At 41.0% G+C, this 21,980-nt stretch overlaps 2 protein-coding genes and 1 long non-coding RNA gene across 9 annotated transcripts in view; 1 reads left to right on the plus strand and 2 right to left on the minus strand.

Moving 5' to 3' along the window:
- The window catches only part of BIRC6 (baculoviral IAP repeat containing 6), a 174,355-nt gene extending 169,326 nt beyond the window's left edge, over positions 1-5,029 (minus strand). For all 6 annotated transcript variants that reach the window (XM_032102542.1, XM_032102544.1, XM_032102545.1 and 3 more), the window contains exon 1: positions 4,676-5,029. In XM_032102542.1, the coding sequence (XP_031958433.1) occupies positions 4,676-4,910 (235 nt within the window). In that variant the 5' untranslated portion in view covers positions 4,911-5,029. The remainder of the gene's footprint in view (positions 1-4,675) is intronic.
- A 1,530-nt stretch (positions 5,030-6,559) lies between these two features.
- On the minus strand, positions 6,560-21,129 carry YIPF4 (Yip1 domain family member 4). Of its 2 annotated transcripts, none has more exons than XM_032102548.1 (6): positions 20,793-21,129; positions 17,202-17,355; positions 14,361-14,532; positions 12,158-12,235; positions 10,378-10,491; positions 6,560-9,192 (listed from the first exon to the last, which is right to left on the minus strand). In XM_032102548.1, exons 1-6 carry the CDS (start codon positions 20,893-20,895, stop codon positions 9,055-9,057), a joined length of 759 nt encoding a protein of 252 aa, XP_031958439.1. In that variant the 5' UTR covers positions 20,896-21,129; the 3' UTR covers positions 6,560-9,054. The 2 variants fall into 2 exon arrangements, with proteins under 2 accessions (XP_031958439.1, XP_031958440.1); XM_032102549.1 differs by having other exon boundaries at positions 20,811-21,127.
- LOC116441046 overlaps positions 20,340-21,980 on the plus strand; it is a 66,744-nt gene continuing 65,103 nt past the window's right edge. The window contains exon 1 of the long non-coding RNA XR_004238859.1: positions 20,340-20,442. This is a non-coding gene — a long non-coding RNA (uncharacterized LOC116441046). The remainder of the gene's footprint in view (positions 20,443-21,980) is intronic.

A 21,980-nucleotide genomic window follows, 5' to 3' on the forward strand; every position in this document is an offset into this window, starting at 1 on the left:
TCTGGCAAGACGCTTGGTAAGTAAGAAGGGATATCTGACATACTCTGATTGAGGTAGCAGACAAATGGAGCTCACAGCAGCCTAGAGTCTGCTAGTATAAAACACTGAACTCAAATCTAAGAGTTCTCCTATTCTGTTTTCTCAAATGCTTAAGGCACCTCATGAATGATCTTAAGATCATATAAATCAATGAAATTATCTCTTTAAAAAGTATTTCACCCAGATTAGCAGTCACCCAAGTATGCTCAAATCCAAGGTAGGCTGCAGCAGATCACTAGATTTGACAATATTCTCTATGTGATGAGAAATTCTGTATTAAAAGCAAGGGGCTTCATTATTACCTTTGTTTCATAATGGAACAGAAGAATGTAAGAAACAAAAAGATGGAAGAAACTCGCCCCAATTTTGAGGAACGAAGGAGAACTTGAGCAGTACTACAACTGAGCTTCAAACAGCTGAAACTGTCGATGGCGTCTTCAAATAAGTGTAGAACTGGACGATAGTATCCCAACAGTTTCTCCTTAAAGATTATTACAAGAAGCGTAAATTCCCTCTATGACTTCCAAGTTGCAAAAAAGAATCTTTCCCTCTTGTTTTGCCTTTTGCATCACATGGAAAAGAATCAGAAAGAAACAGAGCTGGATACCCCTTGAGAGATTTCCAAGCCACTATAATTTGAAGTTAGACAGCTAAAGAAAAACATGACTTCCCAAAAGGGAACTCTGACAGGAATGCAGTGGTGTTGAACTTGCTGGCACAGGTGAGCCTCCTGGGCTGGGATCTATTTACTTCTAAATTCTTCTGACAGAGGAAGAGCCCTTGAGGGCCTCTGATAATAACGCAGAATCTCTGTTTCCCCTGCAGGAACTGGTATATATGTACCAAGAACAGATCCTTCCCCTACAGATTCAGAAGTCTGTATTTTGATTCCTGTTAGGGCCTCTACAGTAATTTAGAAGGCCTTAGCTACAAAACACTGCATTTTGGCGAAAGAGGCTCTGAAGTTACTGCTACACCAAACTAATCTAGAAATACTTGCTGGAACATTCAAGATGGTCACTGTCCATCTGACAGTACATTTTAGATTCTTATTCTAATCCTGCCCAAGCTTCTCTGGGAATCACAGCACTCTCCCAGTTCAGGCAGTTTTCTTATTTGTAAATAGAAGGAACTGATAAATCAAACACCTCTATGAACACTAAAAGAGCCACTCAAGACTATTCTGGAAGTTTGTTTAGATTCTTCAGGGGTTTTTTTGGCTGGCTGTTTTGGTTTGCTTCTTTTGAGGCCCAGGAAAAGACTCATCTTTAGTGCTGTATTTGGAGATTGCTCATTTATGCTTTTTGGCTACCAGTGTTCAACTTGAAACTGAAACCACAGAAATATTTAAATATCTAAGAGGGAAAATAAAGTACTTGATAGACTTGCATGACAGATTCAAAAGTAGTCCTGACTAACCACTACTAGCAAATAAACAGAAATGCAGAACATCCAGAAATTACATGAATTCTCCTTGCACTCCCAGTCTGGTTCTCTGAAATGCACAGTGTGCATGCAACAGTCTTGACAGAATAGAAAGGACAACCTTGTGACCGGGTAAGACAGAGCTTAATGTTAGTGTCACCTGATTTTCCCCCTACTTTTATGCACTACAGCGCTCTGGGCTGCTGCAAATGATCACCTGGTCCTTTTGAATAGGCCTACAGGGCTCATACTGGAAACAGATTAAAGATGATGACACACTTTCAAGAGACAGAGCTGCTGAATATTCGACATGGTATAATAATAACCATAATCCACACTGAATTCCTACAGACTGGGCTCAGAAGAACAATCCCTGGATCACCACATACATTAGATCAATGATGTTCACATGAGGAACTAAAGCACACAGACCACATCCTAGTGTCTGGACCCGATCTATAACTGAACTGTCTTTTGGCTGTGAATCTTCTGCCTTGCTCTTTTACACACCGAAGAGCGATCTGCATTTCTGTTCTAACGAAGGCAGCCTCCACTGCTCTACCACATTCAGCATTCCACAGGTTCAATCTTTTCACAGAGAATGAGCTCAAAGCTTAATATATATTTCCGCAGTGAACTGTGACTGCAAATACAAAACATACAGAGGCTTGGTGGTGTTTCTTTTTCTCCCCTATCCCGCCTTGATAGGAGATTCTTTTCCTGGCTCTGCTTTCTAGAAAGAGGCCAGCTACACTTTGTTTTTCTTTGGGTAACAAGCAACAGCATTTCTGTCCAACATATATCTTTTGGCAAGGCAGAAGACCTGCAGCCTCAATTACCAAGGAGGACAAGCAGTCTCCCAGGAGAAGCAGTTTTAATTCCTAGAGACTCTATTTTTAGTTATAGCACCAGAAGTCCCTGAAGCAACAATATCCTTTGACCTGTCATTTATGGCAGGGGAGGGAGCAGGGGCAGAGCTGGTCTACAGGTCTGAGTGTCCAACTACTACTATCTTACATTAAAAGAGCTCATGCTGTACAGTGCAGGCAGACATCAGAGAGCAGCTAAACTCCCTTCTCCTTCTCCTCCCAAAGACGGGAGGAAGAGAAAGAGAACAAGAGTGAACAGCATTGCTAATAGCCGCAACAGACACCAACCACTGAGATGAACCAGATTTCTGACAGGCATGCCAGTTTAAATCTGTAAGAAAATTCATCTGAAGTTTCTTCAAACTAAACTAAGGTTACCATTTTTTTTTTTCCAGTAATATAATCATCAGCTCTACTGCACAGATAAAATTCGGGTAGATTGCAAGCAATTCTGTTGTTTTATGTGAGGAGGAGTAGAACCCATCTTTTACAGCCATGCTGTCACAGAGAAGACTGACACTAAAGGAAGTATACATGACTGAATGTACGTAGCAGAAGCAAAGCAATATGTTATTTTCAAATAGTTACTATTTAGGGGAGAATTGCCATTAGCATTTTGAATACTGAGTCAAATTCTTCTCCAAGGATTCTATCACAGCAAAGTGTAGAATCACTTTGATTTACAGTTCACTTCCTTTTCTGTATCTGAGAATTAAACATCTCCTACACCGACAGCCAATTACAAATTAAGTTCTCTATTTATGCCCTCTTCATCTGCAACTTAAAAGCAATTATAAAATTCCTGCAATAGCTTAAAGAAAAGAAAGTTATTAATAAAAAAAGCACTTTAGGAGACAACATGGTAGAAGGGAATAACAGAAGCAGAGTGATCTGAATCCTGAACAATGCAGGAAACATCACACGAGACCCTAATTCTCCATGCAAGCAATTGACAACAAAAGCAGCTGACACCTTCTTAATAATTCCACAAACCTTTTGTTTTTTTTTTTCAATTGCCCCAAATGCTTAACCTTTACATCCAATGTACCAACTTTGAGTTATGAAAGGAAATCAGCAATTTTTGTCCCATACTCTTCAGTTTGACATTGCAATACAGTTACTGGTTTTCAAGGTGAAAGTGTACATACTGCCTAAGCTATGGCATTCCCATGCAGTTCTTGGCATTACTGTACCATGTCCAGGCAGCAAACAACCTTTCACCACCACCACTCAGCAAAGCAACATCTTATTAGCAAGACAAAACTGCAAGGAGAACCTGAACATGGATGTACACAACTGGTAAGAAGCCTATCTTTCTATTCCAAGGGCGGGACTCACAAGGAGACAACCCTACCCACCACCAATACTCTGACAAGTGCCACAATTTAAAAGCCATTAATGAACAAGGAACAAAAACTGTTAATGGCATATGGATCTTTTTCTACAGAGCAGCCAGTTTACTAACAGTGCAAAAACACTAATGATCAACAAATGAAGTTGCTTCATAGTTATGGAGATGCTACAGTCTAACCCTCCACAAAGCCAGTACACAATCATGCCTCCTGAACATAATAGCAGGGATATGGTTACTACCGCCAGAGACAGCCAAGACAGTCAACAGCCTGAGGAACTATCCAAATACATACAAAAACATATCACCAAGTAACTTCATGAAGGATTCTGATCTTAAATAGTTTTAAGCCATAGAACAAATGACACTTTTAAGCAGTAAACCTTCTTAAAAAAACAGAGTAAGGCTCAATAAATAAATTAATACAGTATCACATATCAATAAGGACTAGAGCTATGCCTGTCCTGCCTAACATGCTGCTTCTAAACCTTTGGAAGGTTCAACGTTACGTGATCCACACCACCACCTGCAAAACCCAAACTAAAAAATACAACCCTCTACATCGCAGCCTTCCATCCCCACTTAATCTTTTAATAACGATGCCAATATGTTTTACAGAAATAAAACGCCTCGGCGCTGTCTACATGAGTATCTCTGCCACAAAGAGTAGGAACACAGAATCACAGCCTCAGTTAGGTTGGAAAAGACCTCTGAGATTCACTGAGTCCAGCCTACGACCAAACACCACCACGTCAACTAGACCATGGCACTCAGTGCCACGTCCAGTCTCTCCATAAGCATCTCCAGGGACGGCGACTCCACCACCTCCCCGGGCAGGGGAGGCCGTTCAGGCCACAAAAACAAAAAGGGGTGACAAAGAGCCGGGGGACCTCCCGGCACCAAGGGCCCGAGCCGAGCGCGGGCGCTCCTTCCCGAGGCTCCCCTGGCCCTCCACGACACCTGTTCCGCGGCGGCCCCGCTCCCCGCTCACCGCCGAGCGCCGACGCCTGCAGCGTGGCCCCCGAGGTGCCGTCGATGACTTTGATGGCGCCGCGCGCGGTCACGGCCAGGATGGCGTTGAGCGCCGGGTGGTAGCACAGGCTGCAGAGCCCGTCGGCGTCGCAGCGCAGGCAGCCGTCCCGCAGCAGCAGCCACTCGCAGGAGCCCGGACCCGGACCGGGCCCCGCCGCCGCCGCCGCCGAGGAGCAGGAGGCCGCCGCAGCCATCTTCGCGGCCGCCGCCGCCCTCAGGACAAGAGGCCCGGGGAGAGCCGCTCACTGACAGTCCCTGGAGCCGCCGCCGCCAGTCACCATCCGGGTCCGGGGAGAGGGGGAAAGGGAGAGCGCCCGCGTGAGCGGGAAGTGACACAACCGCGCCGGATGCGGAACCGAGCAGCGGCGGCCCGGGGGGGGCGGGGGCGAGCAGCGGCTCCGCGAGGGGCGGGGCGGGGGCGGGGCTGCGCTACTCCCCGCTGCGCGCGCGTGCGCACTGCTCACCGCGCCCCCCGCGCGCCCGCACGGCCCCGGCTCGGCCCCGAGCGCGGCGTTCCCGGCCCCCAGCGCGGCGTTCCCGGCCCCGAGCGCGGCGTTCCCGGCCCCGAGCGCGGCGTTCCCGGCCCCGAGCGCGGCGTTCCCGGCCCCCAGCGCGGCGTTCCCGGCCCCCGCCGCTGCCGCGTCGTTACCGCTTCGGACAAAAGCTGGCTCATAAGCGGGCAAGCGAGTTCGGCGCCCCCCGCCTCGGGGAAACCGGAGCGGGTATTTGTGTTTCATACCCCGGCTCCGACACTGGTTCTGTTTCTGAACCCGAGCGCTGCGAGAGAGCCCCAGTGTAAGTGGCCTCAGCGCTGGTACGGAGTGACAAAGCCACAGTGCCTCTGCCGCGGCTCCCTCGCGGAACGCACGCTGCCCTTGGAAAGGGTGTCCCTGGTCCCGGGCGGGGAGCACGGAGCCATTGCACCCACGACAGCATTTTGCTCTGAAGCAGTGCCTCAAAAATGACATGAGTTTAATAAAACATCTTGTATTTAGTTGAGATTTCCCCTTTTCACCCACTAAAATAGCAATTCAATTTGTATAGCTCAGCCTACCTGTACACATTATGTGCCACAGGCTTTATTTTATCCAAATGACGTGTTAAATATTTCACAAAGCTTTTAGGCTACTGATGGTCTTTAAGATAATTTTCAAGTATAAAGTTTTCTACAAAATACTTTTATTAGAAGGACCCAAATTAGCACAGGCTGCTCCAGCAGGGAAATTTTTTAAGAAATACAATGTGTGAAGAAAAAAAATAAGGAAATCAAACCAAACCCACATGGGTATGTGTGCCACCCAGGCTAATCAAAACTGTCCTGAGAGCAAAATAAGCCGCTTTTAAGCTTCTTATTAAGTAGTACTTCAAGCAAAACATTAAACACCAGTAAGGATAAGGATAATGATAAAATTACAGCAGATCTCAAGCTGTATGTTGTCTCAACAATGGATTTAATCAACTTTTCAAGTAAACATAATTTTTCTGATAAACAGCAGAGTATGTCTGATGGGTAGAGGAGGAAACAAGACAAGTACATATCTAGCTGCTCTCTGGAGATCATCCAAAATGCATGTCTCACCAAGGGGTGATACCCATGTCACCATGCCAAAATGAGGTATGCCAAAGGCATCTTAGGCAATTTTTTTGCTAGATGGATGTGCTCTAAGTTACCGTTTTGACAGACTGAAGTAGTGTGTTGATTATCACAAAAACTTGTTTATAGCCTCAAAGCTTTTGGTGCTATGTATAGCCTCCATATATTGGTGGCATGCACAGGAGCATGGACATGTCTTAATGCATCAATATTAATTATTCAGTATTAAGTCAGTAAATATAAATGAGCTTCATATGTTCTGTAAACAAGTTTAATTCAAAATTTTTATAAAATACATCTTGTATTTACACACACACCTCATCTAAAAATATGAGTTTGTTGAATGCAAAGTTATTACAAACTATCAGAATCATTTGAGAGCTGTTTGTATGTTTCTCGCACAACATATGCAAAAAGTGACCCTAAAGATACTAAGATTAAAAGGTGCAAATCTGCAATTGTGTACAAAATATGTACTATGTTAAGTGCATATCTACATTGCATATTACACACGTGCCAAGTCTGTGGAAAGGAACAGTTAAAATTGCAACTATAAATTTCACAGAACATTACTGGAAAGGGAGGCAATTGGACACTCAATAGAACATTCTTGCATCCTGTCAATATTCATAGTTCAGATGCACAGAACACCTCATGAACAACTATGGAAGAAGGAACTAAGCTTGAAGCTCTCCGACAGCCTAGTAACCCAAAAGTGTTCTTGCCCTTCACCTTTGTGGTGATGGAAGTTAAACGTATTCACAGGGGCTGGGTGGAGTCTTATAACAATAGTTGGATATTCCTGTTAAAAAAAAGAAATAGAAGTCATGAAAAGAAGAGGTAAAACCAGATTATCATGCAAGATTCCAAAGCTAATATGGTTTTTTTAAATACACTGTAACTTCCTTTTTCTTTTGAGAATGTGGTATGAATGCTCTCAAAACACTTGTAGGTAAGAAATAAGCTGCTGCTGGTATAAATTGATTTAGTACTACTTTGCATTAATTCCACCACAACTTCTTCAGAAGTCAAAAATCAGGTGAAATGTCAATCACTCTACTAATTTTTCTCTTTTTATATATTACAAGCTCAAGTATTACACTACAGTTAGTCCAGCACTAACTTCAAGTAGTTCCATTTAAAACCAACACAAGCATCAGCCAGGAAAGCTGACTGAATGAGCTAAAGGTTTGTGGGAGAGTTGGAATTTAATTATGTATTTTGCATCAGTAATGACTGGTAAAAATAAGTCCCCAAGATGGCTAGTTACACAGTCTAAAAAGCTGAAAAGCTCCAGTTCTGCTATGGAAATATGTCCATCAGGGATCGAAGACAGCCCTTGCTATTACCTTGTCATGGCTGATTTTAATTTGTAGCAATAAAAAAAGGGCAGGGGGCAGAGCACGGGAAATGCTTTTTTTCTGTTACCAGAAAAAAAAAAAAGAAACTTCAGAGCTATGTGTTGATACCAAATACTGAAGATTGCAAATGCCTATATTAGTACCATGCAAAGTGAACTTCAGTGGACTTCCCTTGTGAAGAAATATTACCATAAGGACCATTATATAAGCAATCAACACAGTACACAGGAAATATTTAACATGTCATCACATTATTACATAATCCTTGGAGAGTCAAAATTAGCAAGACTCTAACTGTTACTAAGGCTGTAACTCTGCCTTATTTAGTGGAGGGAGAATCTGGCCTTCCAAATCTTTCTTAGTTCTCTTTACAAAGGATTAATAGTATTGGTGCAAGAAAAAAAAAAGGATGCATGTTAAATACCATGCTATTAAAAGCAAAACAGAGCAAGATGTTGTAAAACATAGTTAGGGAAGCAAAATTTTTATTTTGTCATCATAAAATAACATTGTTTAAAGATCACACAAATTTGATAGATCATCTTTTTTTTCTCCAACATTAAGCCAGCACTAGAGTTGAGAAAGGTGTTCACCCATTTCTCTGTAAATTTATACTTTTAAGTAAAATAATTTGATTCTCTAAATATGCATTTTAATTAATTATGTCACGCAGTAAATATCTTGCTCCTTTGGTCAGAGATAGTAAATGAAAACTTCAAATACTTTTATCTTCTATTTTTAAAAACCCAATATACATCCTTAACCAAGGAGTATTTACGGTACACACAAGCCATAGATACAAAATACACAGTATATACATGTTTTGAAAACAAATTGGAATTTATAAAAACTCAACAGCCAAATCACAGTAATTGAGGCACTAAATTAAAAGTAGTATCTTCTTGTCTTGATTATACAGACTATTCTGTGAACAATCAGGACTGTTTCATAAATATATATTATCTACAGAATTTGCTGTGCCAGAAAAAGACAGCTGTGTTTAAGCTCAAAAGAAAAATTGCACTTTGAGATTGTTAACAGTTAACTCCTCATTTTTAATTCTTGAATATAGTAATCTGGTCCCAGTGCTTTTGGCACAGGTATTGAGTTGCAGTTTTGCTACGCTTTGTTATAAAACACAAGGTCCTTTTATTTTGTTCATTAAAATCTGAAGAGTCTTAAACAAACCTAGAACTTTGATACAAATCTATATAGCTACAATTGCTTCATTAAATAATATACACAAATATGCTCTTCGATCTTAAAACATCTTGACAACTGGATTCAAAACAGTCACTTGTATTATCTCCAGCCTTCTTAATCTTACACATTATCAGTCTGCAAGTGACTGAAATACGGTTTCTGGCCACATCTTACACTAGATCACACCCCAGTATACAAGGACAGAAAATAAATGTATAATAAAAAGATTGGATAAATTAGAAGGGGTTTCTTGGTCTTGAATTCTTCTCCAACTAGTAATGATGCAGCACTGTATGCAGCCCAAAAGACTCCAAACAACTGAAAAAGAAGATGAAGAGTCTTAGCTGACACCACAAGAAAGTCTCTCCAAATACCACAGTAAAAATCACTTCTTCTCTCAATACAATACAGAGCCAGCCATTAAGAAGTAGTACTTGTCACAGCCCAAGTAGTTTTGGCCATTTGGGGCTTGTAATGCATTTTCATACTAGTGGTGCAAAGATAAGAACCTTGCAGAGATTCACCCTGAAGTTAACATAAGGCTGTTAGTAGTAGTCAAATAACAGAGGTTTCATGAACATATATTTATTTTGAAGTTATATATTAGTTAACTGGCAAGTTAATGATTTACTCTCTGACTATCGTTTATCAGTAATTGCAAATTATCAAATCACAAATACAGCAATTTTGTTATTTATCATACACTCTAGTTGTATTTCAATTATACTGTTTACCAGCAAGCTAAAAGGACAGAAACAATGAAAGCAACAAAACCCCCAGAAAGTGAACAGCTTATCTCATAACAGAATTTTATCAGTTAAGCTTCCCAGACTCAGCAGTAACTTCAAAGGCTATTAAAAGGGTTTTAAGAAGTACTGGAAGTGTTGAAGAGTGTTATGTCATCCTGGGATCTTTTAGGGAATGTTGCTGGTTCCATAGAAGGTGTCCAGCAGCAGGTGGTATCAGGCAGGTTATTCTTTGTGCCATACCTTCCCCATCTCTAAATCAGAACAATCTTTACCTTGTCTGCAAAGGGTATCGAGAGCTTTGTACTGCTACCACTACAGGGAGGTCTCAGAACAATGACTAACGTCATATTCATGCTGCAGCGACTAAAAATAAACTGGACGATGGGGGAAGGGAGAGAACAGCTTATTTTCAGATTCTTCATTCTGAGGTTTTATTATGCATTCTCTTCTCAAAATGAGAATCCTGGTTTTTTTGTAGTGCAACTATTAGAGCACAGTAAAATACTTAAATACAAGCTAGCCTAGTAACAACAGGTGTTGTTATAGCAACAGCACTGTATATGCCCAAGCACTCAAAAGGAGCATTTAAAACGACATTCACTTTCCACCACACTAACCAAAAGGATCACAGAGCTCACTTTGTAGTTATGAAAATTTTGACACATCATTATGTTTTCCTGAACAGATTACTTGAAGTGTTAAGAAAGTGACGTAAAAATAACTAAACAATTCTCAATAGATGATATGAACTTACTTTTATTAGGGTAGAAACAACTTCAAATGATCCAACCACCAAAAGTACAGGTGCTATGACAATGAGGGGAAGTAGGGAATATCCTATTACACCAAGAACTTGGCCATAAGCAACCTGAAATTTTCAAGCACACAAAAATAAGCTGTGCAGTACTCAATCTCTGTCACCAAATACAATTAGTTCTTGTTATAACACTATGAATAACAATTATAATGTGTTATACTCATGAAGTTTCCGCTAACGGAGGCTTGGTAGTATAAAAACTGGTGTTGTATGCTGAACCTTAGAAATACGTTGTCTTTTTTTTTTTCTTTACTGAAACACTGTAAATGATCACTTTCAAAGGAAACATTTACATATGATACCCAGGACCATAGAACTGTAACAGACCTCTCAAGGACCAGCTGTAGTCCTAGTTGTCCCAAGCAGTAAAGACATAATTTCTGCATTAACATACTCATATCCATTATACATAAATAAATACATAAAGTACATGAATGCTTTTGGTGTCACCTGAAACTCGATCCCTGTAAGGCACAGAATTCTTCTGATTTCCAGCTTCAATTTATTGTCACTACCTCGAACAGAGTTGTTCCAAGTACTTCCATAACTACTTTTAGCTTCAGAAGGAAATGTGTGATTTTCCCCTACTATGGTCTGAAATGTTCCTGTGCACAGCTAGGCTTCTTGGATTTAACAGGAGAAATAGTGGCATCTTTTAAGCATTTTCTTGTGGATGATAATCCTTCACAATCAGCTCTGCTAGCCTATACTTTTTCTCCAGTTTATACATTCTGGTAATTCCACATTTTAAGCTGCAAACCAGATTGATTTAAGGGCATCTGGACTGTGTGGATATGCAGAAATGCCATGCAATCACATTTATAAAACATTTTTCCTTCAAAGCAGCATTCACACAAGAAGACTAACAATTATGATTAAAAGGAAAATCTAAAAAGTTTAAAGTAAATAACATAGGACCTCTGCAACACTGGTGCATCATTAATGCAATATCCATAGTAAAAGTATAGAAATCAAGCATCACTGAATATTTAGTTCTCCATGACACAGTTAAATGCATTTTATGCTGCAGATCCATTTTAAGAAGTTCTATCCTCCTGACTGTTCCACTGTAGCTGTCTGTGGGCCTTGCTCTAAGTCATTTTTTGTTGTTTACACCTGAATCACTTAATGACTCAATTTGGAAACAGCTCAAGCAGCTATTCCAACCCTGCTGGTGCAAGCAGCTGGAGGAAGGGATGCAGGCCACAACTCCAGCTGGCTCTGCAGTTGAGAAACATGCACTGGATTTCATACTTTAATGGGTTTGAACTGCATCAGGCCAGGGTCGAAAACAAACACTGGCAGGTGCTTTACACACAAGGACATCTAACTGCTGTTAGCTCCCCATTTGAAAAAAAAAGGTCCCATTTAGCCCAGTGACCAAAAACTTGAAAGCATTTCTCCCTCAAAAATTGACTTCAGTTCTGGATCACAGGAAGCTGGTAGAATTTCTGGGACTCATAGTACAAATTTCCAGAATGTTCATCACTTCCAAGTGCACAATCCCTTGCACAGAGAGATTAGATGATGATATCTGAATTTCAGATTTTATTTTGGAGACTGAGAACCCGAAATGTTGACTTAGCAACTGCATCCATTCTTAGCTGACTACAAGATCCAAAGCCAAGCACTATGAAAACCCAACTACTGCTGAAAAACATAGTCAAGAGACTTTACGTTACCTCCCTTTACATCCTTTTCACATACAGGTACTTACTTCTCCTCCAAGAACTCTGGCCAGTAAAAAAATTGTCAAGGATCCAAATATCCAAATAGTTATAATCCAAGAAACAACCTTAAGAGATAAAAAACAATTCATTTGTATGAGTAATTGTCATTGTGAAAAAGGAAAATCCATTTTCATAATCGTTTTCACTGCAGTCAAGGATTTTATTATGAAAACTGAATTCTGAATTGTGGCAAGAATAGTGTTCAGTAACACAATGCAATTTGCAAATAAAGTTCAGAGGTTACATTTACAGAATCACATTAATGGTAAATTTGGTGTACATGCAATGTATTTTGTAACTACTGTAGCAGGAATAGGAAGTTAAAACTACCCTAAATGCCTTCACATCTCATCTATTACAAAATATGGGCTCAGACAGTTTTTAAGTCAGCCCCACCAATATAAGGAGTTGGAATTCTTCTTTCACCTATAAAGATGCCACTTCATTCTTTACTCAAACTGAGAACGCTCAGAAGACACAGGACTTTAATTCTCAATGGAACCTGATGATGATGACAACTTAATAAAGAGCCTCAGATTCCTGGGACCAAGTCTGTTGTTATTTTTTCTTGCTTCTTTCATAGTTATGCTCTTAAACTACAGAAGAAATCCTAAAATCATTCTCTAGCTTAACAGAACTTTCAAATTAACTGGTTTTGGTGTTGAGCCACTGCAAGGACTAGAAGTAAAGCTCTCCTTTTTGAAATGCCTTTTTAGAAGGAAACAGTCTAAGTCCAGTCTCTGTATTTCCAAACATACAATGACTGAACTTAAAAAATTAAGTCAGTACTCAGTTCAATACTTTGCTTAATTAAAAGTTCCAGATTTCCAGAAGAATGAACTAGGGAAAATCAGATAAAAACGAAAAAAAATATAGTGGCTTTATGCTATTTGTGAAAATAGCACATGGCCTCCTTTTACTTCCTGCTTTCCTCCACTGTCTAAAAGAAGAGGACCAGATTAAAGTCTTAGAGCAGGAGTGCACATCTCTCCCCAGCTTAGAGCCCACCTTTGGGTTCATGTGTCCAGCTGCTGTCAGTCATCCTGTTGCTAGCTGCTAGCTTTCCCTCCTCATACATATAAGAGCACTCTTGCATCCATATGGTAAACCCACTGTTCCTAAGAAACATTAGGCCCAGTGTTCCTGTACAGGAGATACACAAACTGCAGGAGGTGGTTCATCTGTCACAGGGTCAAGGAATGGTCCTTGCTTTGCCAAGGAGGCAGGCGAGCGGTTCACCCAGAAGACTTGAACAATAAAGTGGTTTAGTCTACTCACTTCAAGCCTCATGGAGACAGGATACTGAGAGTGAATTCTGAGTCAGCATTTGGTACACCATATTGAAGCCAGAGGTCCAAAGGGAATGATTTTATTCCACCATTCACACAAATCCTTGCATAAGCACATTCTGCTAGTTTACATATGGCTTATTGCCATACTTGGTCACATTTAAAACAACTGCAACCACACATTTAGTCATAAAGACTTCCAATGCAGGAGCACCTAGGCTTACATTCAAATTGTTACTATAAATGATAACACTTCTTTATTTTAACCAGAACATAAAGAAAAAATCTAACAGTTTATGGAAATCAATTAAATATGCACAATGCCTCTGAGTAGCTATTCACCCTGGAGTTCAAAAGGAATTATGGAATTTTTGACCAGAGGAAAGTTACTTGATTGTAACTGAGCAGGGAGGACAAAATAGCAAATGTCACTAATGAAGATTAAATATACCAGATAACAGCAGTCATATAGTATGAATTAAATAAGCAGCTTTATTTGTCAGGAAATTGGAATTCATGGCATCCAAACAAATGCTTTTTGGTAACATTTTTTAGTAATAAAAAGCAAGTTAACAAAAGGTTACAATTAAAATGGAAAGATTCACTAATATGACTATAAACCCATCAGTATCAATCTGGTTCTTCTAGAAACCACATCTTTCCTTTGTTTTACTGTATAAAAACAAACCTGACATTTCATCATGATTAACTTATCCGTGGGCTATTTAATACATTCCTAAATGCTGTCTTTCTACATATTAACTTGAGAAACAGCACTTGAAATGCCCCACATTAGTATGTGAAAAAAAGACTTTCTACCTACGTAAGAATGCAAATTGCTTAGCAATCACATCCCCAAATTTAGTTCAGATTTCATTTTAGTCAGAAGATTTATACCTACCTTAAATTGTCCATATAATGAAATCATTGAGAAGAAGAGGACAACTGCCAGAGGACCCCAAAAGTCTGGATTGTCTCTCACTACCTGCCTATTGAACCCAAGAGATGGCATAGGCATCAACACACATCGAATTTTGTAGTAAATATCCTTCAGATCAATGTCGAGTTCTTCCCTGAAATTGTAAAGCAAGTGAGCATTACTATACACCACAGTAATGAAACAGACCTAAAAAAGTAAGTACAGGGGCAAACAGTAGGTTTATAGAGCAAGTCTCCTGTCACCCACAAGGCTTTCTGAGGCCATGACTACAGAGGAACAGTTTGTGCACAGTAAAGCAAGGCCATACCTTCATGCACATTCAGTAACTGGTGGGACACAGTTAGATTTATTTAGTCACTCAAAAACAAACTACATGACTGAGAACAGAAAACATACACAGCATACCCAGACCAGGCTGCATGGGGCTCTGAGTAACTTGGACTGGTGAAAGGTGTCCCTGCCCAAGGCAGCAGGGTTGGAACGGGATGATCTTTAAGGTCAACCATTCCAACCCAAACAATTCTATGATTCTGTGATACCCTGAGAGTCTGCATTAAGACAGGAGGTCTATTTTTCTGACACACGAGGACAGGTGACATGTTTCTATCACTGTAACTACTTCAAATTCAAAGATGTGCACACATAATGTCCGTGTATTCCTATGCCAAGCAGTTTGCCACAAGCACACTTACTATGAAAACATTTTATTTTAAATTCTGCAAGAATACCATTACATTCACTAATATTAAACCGTTCCAAATACATCACATAAAACCAATTTTTTTAAAAGAAAATGGAGCTTAATTTCCTTCAACAACAGTAGTTTTCAACAGATCAGCTTATGCCAACTGTTTAATTTCTAGCTTGTTTCCAATATGGGTAAAATAAATCGAGGTCACTTGAACTAGCAGCAGTATGTATCAACAGATCTCGCCCTTCTCTCATTGCATTCCCGCTTCCTGTTACAAACTCTCTGAAAGCAGATACAAATTGGCAGGAAGACTCGTCTGCCCAGGAGACTCCCAACTGGTCCATGTTGCCCTGACTGTCCTAGCATAATGGGAAGGAATCAGACTTCCCAAGTAATGGGCAATTCCATTTCTTTATGTGCAGAACCTCAGCCATGACTGAGGAGCTCTGAAGAGTTGCAAGAGACTTCCAGCAGATATACTGCTCTATATTTAAGTACACAGTGAAGAAAAATGTAGAATATTTAATATCCTAAGTCCATTCATGAAGGTTTTATCCAAGGCTTTGGTTTTTCGGCTTTTTCTTCAGAAAAGCTGAAGTGAGAAATAAATGCAAAGACATGATTCACCACAATTTCTCTTTAAAAAAAAATAATTAAATACTGCTAATTCAGTCCCTCAAGGTAATTTTTGGATTACTATTACTGAAGCTACTTCAAAAGTGGTATTACTAAGTGGTGACTAAGTAACAAAAATTGTTCTTTAACCAACCCTGAATCTAAGGAATAGACTAGAAGCATCTATCTTTCACCACTTCTCTAAAAAGGATGTAGCATCCCTATACCTTACTCTGAAGACTGTGCAACACAAATATTGGCTGTATAGAAAGAATTCTTTGGCATTGTCTAGGGCTTCTGACAGTTCCTCATGTGAATAAATCTTTTGTATGAAGCTGACAGCTACCTCACCTGAAAGTGATGGCAGCTGTATCAGGAAACAAGTGTCTGGAGTAAGGCTGCCCAATGAGAAAGTTAAAAAAATAGTCTCACTTTATTGAACAAAACATTCGCACAGTAGCACTGCATTGGTGAACTGCCCTTAACAGGCTGCTGTTCTTTCAATCCTTAATAGGATTCAGATAGCAAGAATTCATTATGGCACGTGTTTCTGGGAATAATCAAAACAACAAAATTACACAAAAGTCAGAATTCCTATGTTGTCACCTCACTACACCAGTCTGTTTCTTAATTAAAAGTCTGGGGTTTACAAAACAGACTTATGCACAGAAGGAGCTACTTCTGCACACTTTAACTTAAACCACTTCTCAAGTAGCACTGTCATTATTAAGCTCTCCAGACACCTGTTGTCTCCCAACACTCTCATCTGAGTTCTCCAGAGTACTCTCTGTCTCACTCCAATTTTTAAAAGCATCATTATGTTTAATTCACAGAAAAACACTGAGACACTGAAAATGAAATTGCTTAGATGCAGAACAAGGACCAGGCTGCCTGACTCACAGTGTAGTAACCTCAAGATACAAACTTTCTTCAGCCAACCATGTTTCTATGAACAGAACAATGGACGCAAGACTTTCAGTTTTAAGGAGGTCATTGTCTTTCAGCACTAGCATCCTTTTAATCTAGCTTTAGAGTAAAAGGCAGCATCAAAGATTATAAAGTTTGCGCTACCTTGGTTCTAACATCCCTACTGTAATAATCATGATTCACAATGCTTTTGCTTCAGAATAACTGACAGAAATGATTGAGATTCACTTAAGAGGAATCTTCCCACAGGATTGTCTTAGCCTTTGATTATTTCACAATATCAAGAAACGTGAATGCAAAAGATACAAAGAATACAGTCTCATTTTTTTAAACCAAGATCAACAGATAAAAGCAGAAAAACCATATAAGCTTTATACTTATAGAGATTAAAGCCCATAATGAGAAACAATGTTTCCATTCTTGCACCAGAAAACACTCATTGGTCAAATAATTTGTCAAACAGAATTCTAGGCACAGCACAAGGCTGGGGGACAATGCAAGACTACAAGTTGTTTTTTTTCCCCTACACAGCTAATAAAGATAGATACCCAAAAATAATTGCAACATACAGGAGTGGCTTGTTATCTTCTGGGTCATCATCTTCCACTTCCAGAAGCCAGCCATATCCTCTCTGTCTTAGGAATGTAGTTGCAGTAGATTCTTTGATGAATTCTCCTCCAAGATTTAGCTTAACATCTGGAGTTGTTATGGAGCCACTAAGATCTAAAGAAAAAGGAAGAAAAATATAGACCTTTTTAAGTCTTGCCAAAACCATTTGATATTAAAAGTACTGGAAGATAAACAACAAACATATGAAGCTACATGTGTTGGTCATCACCATAAAACATTCAAAGTTATAAAATAAAATTATGCTTTCACAGATACATAATTTGAAAGTGTACTTGTGGTTTTATTGCAATAGTAGCAATGTTGGGTTAGGTCTCAAATGACCAGGTTTTAGCTTTTAGATGGGACTCTTGTTTTATGATGCAGTGTTATGGTATGACAGAAAGGCTTCCATTTGTGCCTAATCATTAAGTGTTTAAAGGCACAAAAAGAGAGAACTAAGGAGAGCCTCAACATGCTATAAATTGTGGATTATTCATCATTTTTTTCTGACCATACTCTACCTCTTTTGGAGCTCATTTTTTTATAGAGGCATTGTTTCAGCCAAAACCACTCTCTGCTTTTATGCCAAATTTTTCATAAAAGGAAAACATTTGAAGATGTTTTAATTTGTAGCCTGCCTTTAATACAGCTGAAAATGTTAGAGAAGGAATGCTACCAGAGATCCTGAGGCTCTGGACAATAATAAGTAATACAAGTTCTCTATGATATACTACGATCTTGCTCTGCCACAATACTAAGCAAAAAAAAGAGTAATTTCTCTGTGTTCTGGTTGGTTGTGTCAAAATCACCAATAAATATCAATTTTTTTCTCATTTTATTCAGTTATATACAGATGGAGAATAAAAAATAGTATTGGAAAATAAATGAAGCAACTTGAAGAAAGAAAAAGATACATAAGAAGTGAATAATTATTCCTTTTGGAAATAATGGATTTCCATTATCTGCTAAGAAGGAAAAATCCAAACAGAAATGTGTAAATATTTTGTACAAGCTTACTATAAATATATTGAGAAATAAAAACTCTCTTCTCATCCAACAACTTTTCGCCTCACCACAGAAAATATTTTTTGCCTTTTCATTGTGGTGTGTTTTTCACACATTAAAGCTCCTCAGCACAAATTTCCCAAAACACCTAACTACAGCAAATACTTCTGAAACACATACTCACAGAGGCACATCAGGCCATATTTGTAGATTACATTTGCAACATCCTCTTGGAAAATATTACATAATTTTACAGGAACAAAATTTGTACAGTTACAGAATCTCAATGTCTTCAGCCAACGTGTCTTAAGTGTTCACTGATCACTCAGTATTGCAATTAGTTCAACAGAATTCTCCTTCCCAGAGCAGCTTGCTAGGCCACTCAGATTCAAGCTTCTCCATAAATGCCTTTCAACTATTTCATAATCGTGAGAATTACTGATCCATTCCTTTGATTCTTGGAACACCATCTGCACAGGACCCTTGTAAAGATCATCGTAACCTAAGGCAGGAATTTCTTGTTGCTCTTCTCAGTCCCAGCATGCATACACTGTTCTCACCAGACTCTAGCAAAGCCTTCCTCTGCTGTTTACAGAGGGAGGAAAAAAGGAAAATATTAATGCCTGGGCATCAAGTTGAAGCCTCAGAAGTTTTCTCTTGACTCTGGGACCCTTATGTCATTAAGAAATATCTGTTTCTGCTACAACATAACACTTTTTTTGCAAGGAGAGGTTTTTGCTACTCTATGCATAAATACAGCTGACAAAAGAAGCAAACACAGCAGTCCAACCACCCAAGTATTTCTCCTTTCTCAGGGACTGCTAACAATCCATCCTAAGGCATGGAAACTCGTAAGCAAGTCAATGAATACCTGCAGCCACATTTTTGAATTATAAAACCTGTTAACATGATCTTAAGTCTCTTTTGCAAGACAAAGCTGCAGAAACCTAGGGGAAAAGGGACTGGTCACCACCTCTTCTGCACGCTGCTTTGAATGAGATTTTTAACAGCAGGGCAACAGGGTGCTGGAAAATCTGCCAAGAACTGATGACACTGACGGTTCCTAGGGAGAGCCTGGGTGCCTTCACTGCTACTGTCTCAGGCTGAACACCACAGAAGCAAAACCAAGGTCTCTCAGACACCTCATTTCAACCAAGCATTGTAGAAAACCAGCTTTCAAAACAGTCTTGACTCTTAATCTTGAAAAAGCAGTCCAAGAAGCAAAACCCCAGTCTGCTCTTTCTACCATGTCTGGTGACCTAATTGTGAACATCTCTCCAGCTTTCTTTCATACAGCTCCTACCTCCCACAGAAATAAGATGGGGAAACAGAACAGCATTTTTTTTTTTTTTTTTTCATATGGATCAAGATTTGGGAAACATGTAAAAATTAGAGTGCAATGCGTAGAATTTTAACTTTAAAATATCAAGATGTTTAACTTTGCTTATGTTTTTCTTTGCTAGGGTACTTTGAGGACAGGACTACACCTGAACAGGCAGGAGATCACACCTTCTTGTGTTTGTAAAAAACACAGAGCTAAGTGCGATTCAACACAACCTACCGGAAAGGTGGCTGTATTGGATTGGGTTCAGCATTGCCCAACAAATACTTCCAGAGCAAAAAGCAGAGAGCTTCTGCTCAGAGGTACATGGATCCTTTTTCAGGCCAAGGTGAAGAAGAAAAACAAACGAAAGGAAAACAAGCAAAACCCCCCAGCAACAATAAACCCCAGAACCATGACTGTACTGTTGACTTGTATTTCTTTTCAGAAAGACCGTAAATAAAGAACAGGTATTCTACAGTAACTTCTCCACTTCAGCAATTCCTTTCCAGGGTGGGACGCATGAGTAAGGATTTATATGATTCCCTAGTCACAATTACAAGAGTAACTAAATACATACATGAAAGTATAATCCTTGTTATTTAAATGGGTAGAGCCCTAAAGATCATTCTCCACCGAAATAAGTTTGCACGATGTTGACTCCCGTATGTTCAGTTTTGAAGCTTTAAGGCACATCTTCACGGCATGCTGGTACACCACTGCTATTTGTGCAGCAGTTTGGCAGGGGGCCCACTCCACCCCCTAAATTACATACACAGCTTCTTTTTCTCCTTCATGACTGTGCTGCAATGAGACACGGCGCAGACGCTTTGGCTCAACATTACAGCAAACGTGAACACACGACACAATCTTCGGTAAGACACCAAAGTGGGCTTGCAGCAACGCGGGAGCCAGAGGAGCGGGCAGTGACAGAGGGGTCACGGTTATGTCACGCCGCCGGGACAAGCTCGGCTCCGGCTTTCAGAGAAGCCGGGAAGCGGAGCGGCACGGCCTCCTCTGCCACGCTGGTGCTCCCGTGACGCGGACACGGCAGCGGGGCGCACCCGCGGCAGCGGCCCCCGGGCAGCGGCCACCTCGGCCACCCCGCTCCGCCTCCAGCCACGACACCAACCGCGGGGGCGGCGTGAAGGAGGGCAAGGAAGGCCCCTCCTGTCTCTGCGGCCCGGGAACAGCCCTCGTCTCGGGACAGCGAGCGCGGCCTTACCCGCGGCCCCGCGCTCACCTTCGGCGTCCGCCGAGGAGACGAAGGTGAAGTCCCCGCTGCTGGGCGCGTAGAGCGGCGGCTGCTGAGCGCCCGGGGGCTGCATCTCCCCGCCCTCCGCGGGGGCTGCGGGGCCGGTGAGGGCGGCGAGGGGCGAGCGGGCACCGGGGCCTGGGGCCTCCCGGGTCCCTCCTGCGGCGGCGGCGGCGGCGGCACCGAGCCCAGGGCGCAGCCGCCTCACGGGGCGACAACAAGCGGCGCCGCCCCTGCCATTGGCTGCTCGCGAGGCGCGCCCAGGCTGGCCGCCGGTGCTCCAGCGCTGACTGGATCCCGGCGCTGTCCCGGGAGTGAGGTCACTTCCACTCCGCTGCTAAGCTCCTCCTGATGGGACGAACCATCCACCCTCCGTCCCTCCCTTCCTTCCTTCCTCCCTCCCTCCCTTCCTTCCTTCCTCCTTTCCTTCCTTCCTTCCTCCCTCCCTCCCTCCCTCCCTTCCTTCCTCCCTCCCTCCCTTCCTTCCTTCCTCCTTTCCTTCCTTCCTTCCTCTCTCCCTCCCTCCCTTCCTTCCTTCCTCCCTCCCTCCCTTCCTTCCTTCCTTCATGATCTAGTGGCTAATAATGCTGTGACTATGTTTTTGACTGACTGCAGAGAGACATATGTAGCACTAAAGAAGTTGTAAAATAATAGAATTGACATGTTGCTGCCAATCCCTATTATAATAATACAATATATAATAAGACAAACACTGGCTCTGGTTGCGGTCTGTGCTTTGAGGAATCAGAAAGTGGGATCTCACTTTTTCTGTGTTTAACGACTTAACAAAAAAGCTCCCAGATAACTCCGCTTAGGGTTAGCACGTAAATCCATCCCTTTGCTCCCTGCTGAATACCAGCATTTATTGTGAGAGGACACATTTTTTTCCTGACATCTTGGGGAAACAGGCTTAAATGTGGCATTCGTGCCACATATATTTATTTCATACATAGATCTCATTAAGTGCCATGGGCTATCTATAAATAGAAATATAAATTGGAAAAGTTACAGGTCCAGAAATAGCATTAGAGCAGTGGTTTGATTTGTAGAAGGAACCTTTTCTTTTCATATATATCCCATTAAAGGAAATCGCTGGGAGGTCCGTTTCAAATAATTTTTCACAAGTAAAACCCAATCTGTTTTTTATGGAGAGAACAT

Source organism: Corvus moneduloides, chromosome 3 (genome assembly GCF_009650955.1).
Source record: "Corvus moneduloides isolate bCorMon1 chromosome 3, bCorMon1.pri, whole genome shotgun sequence".
Lineage (NCBI taxonomy): Eukaryota > Metazoa > Chordata > Aves > Passeriformes > Corvidae > Corvus > Corvus moneduloides.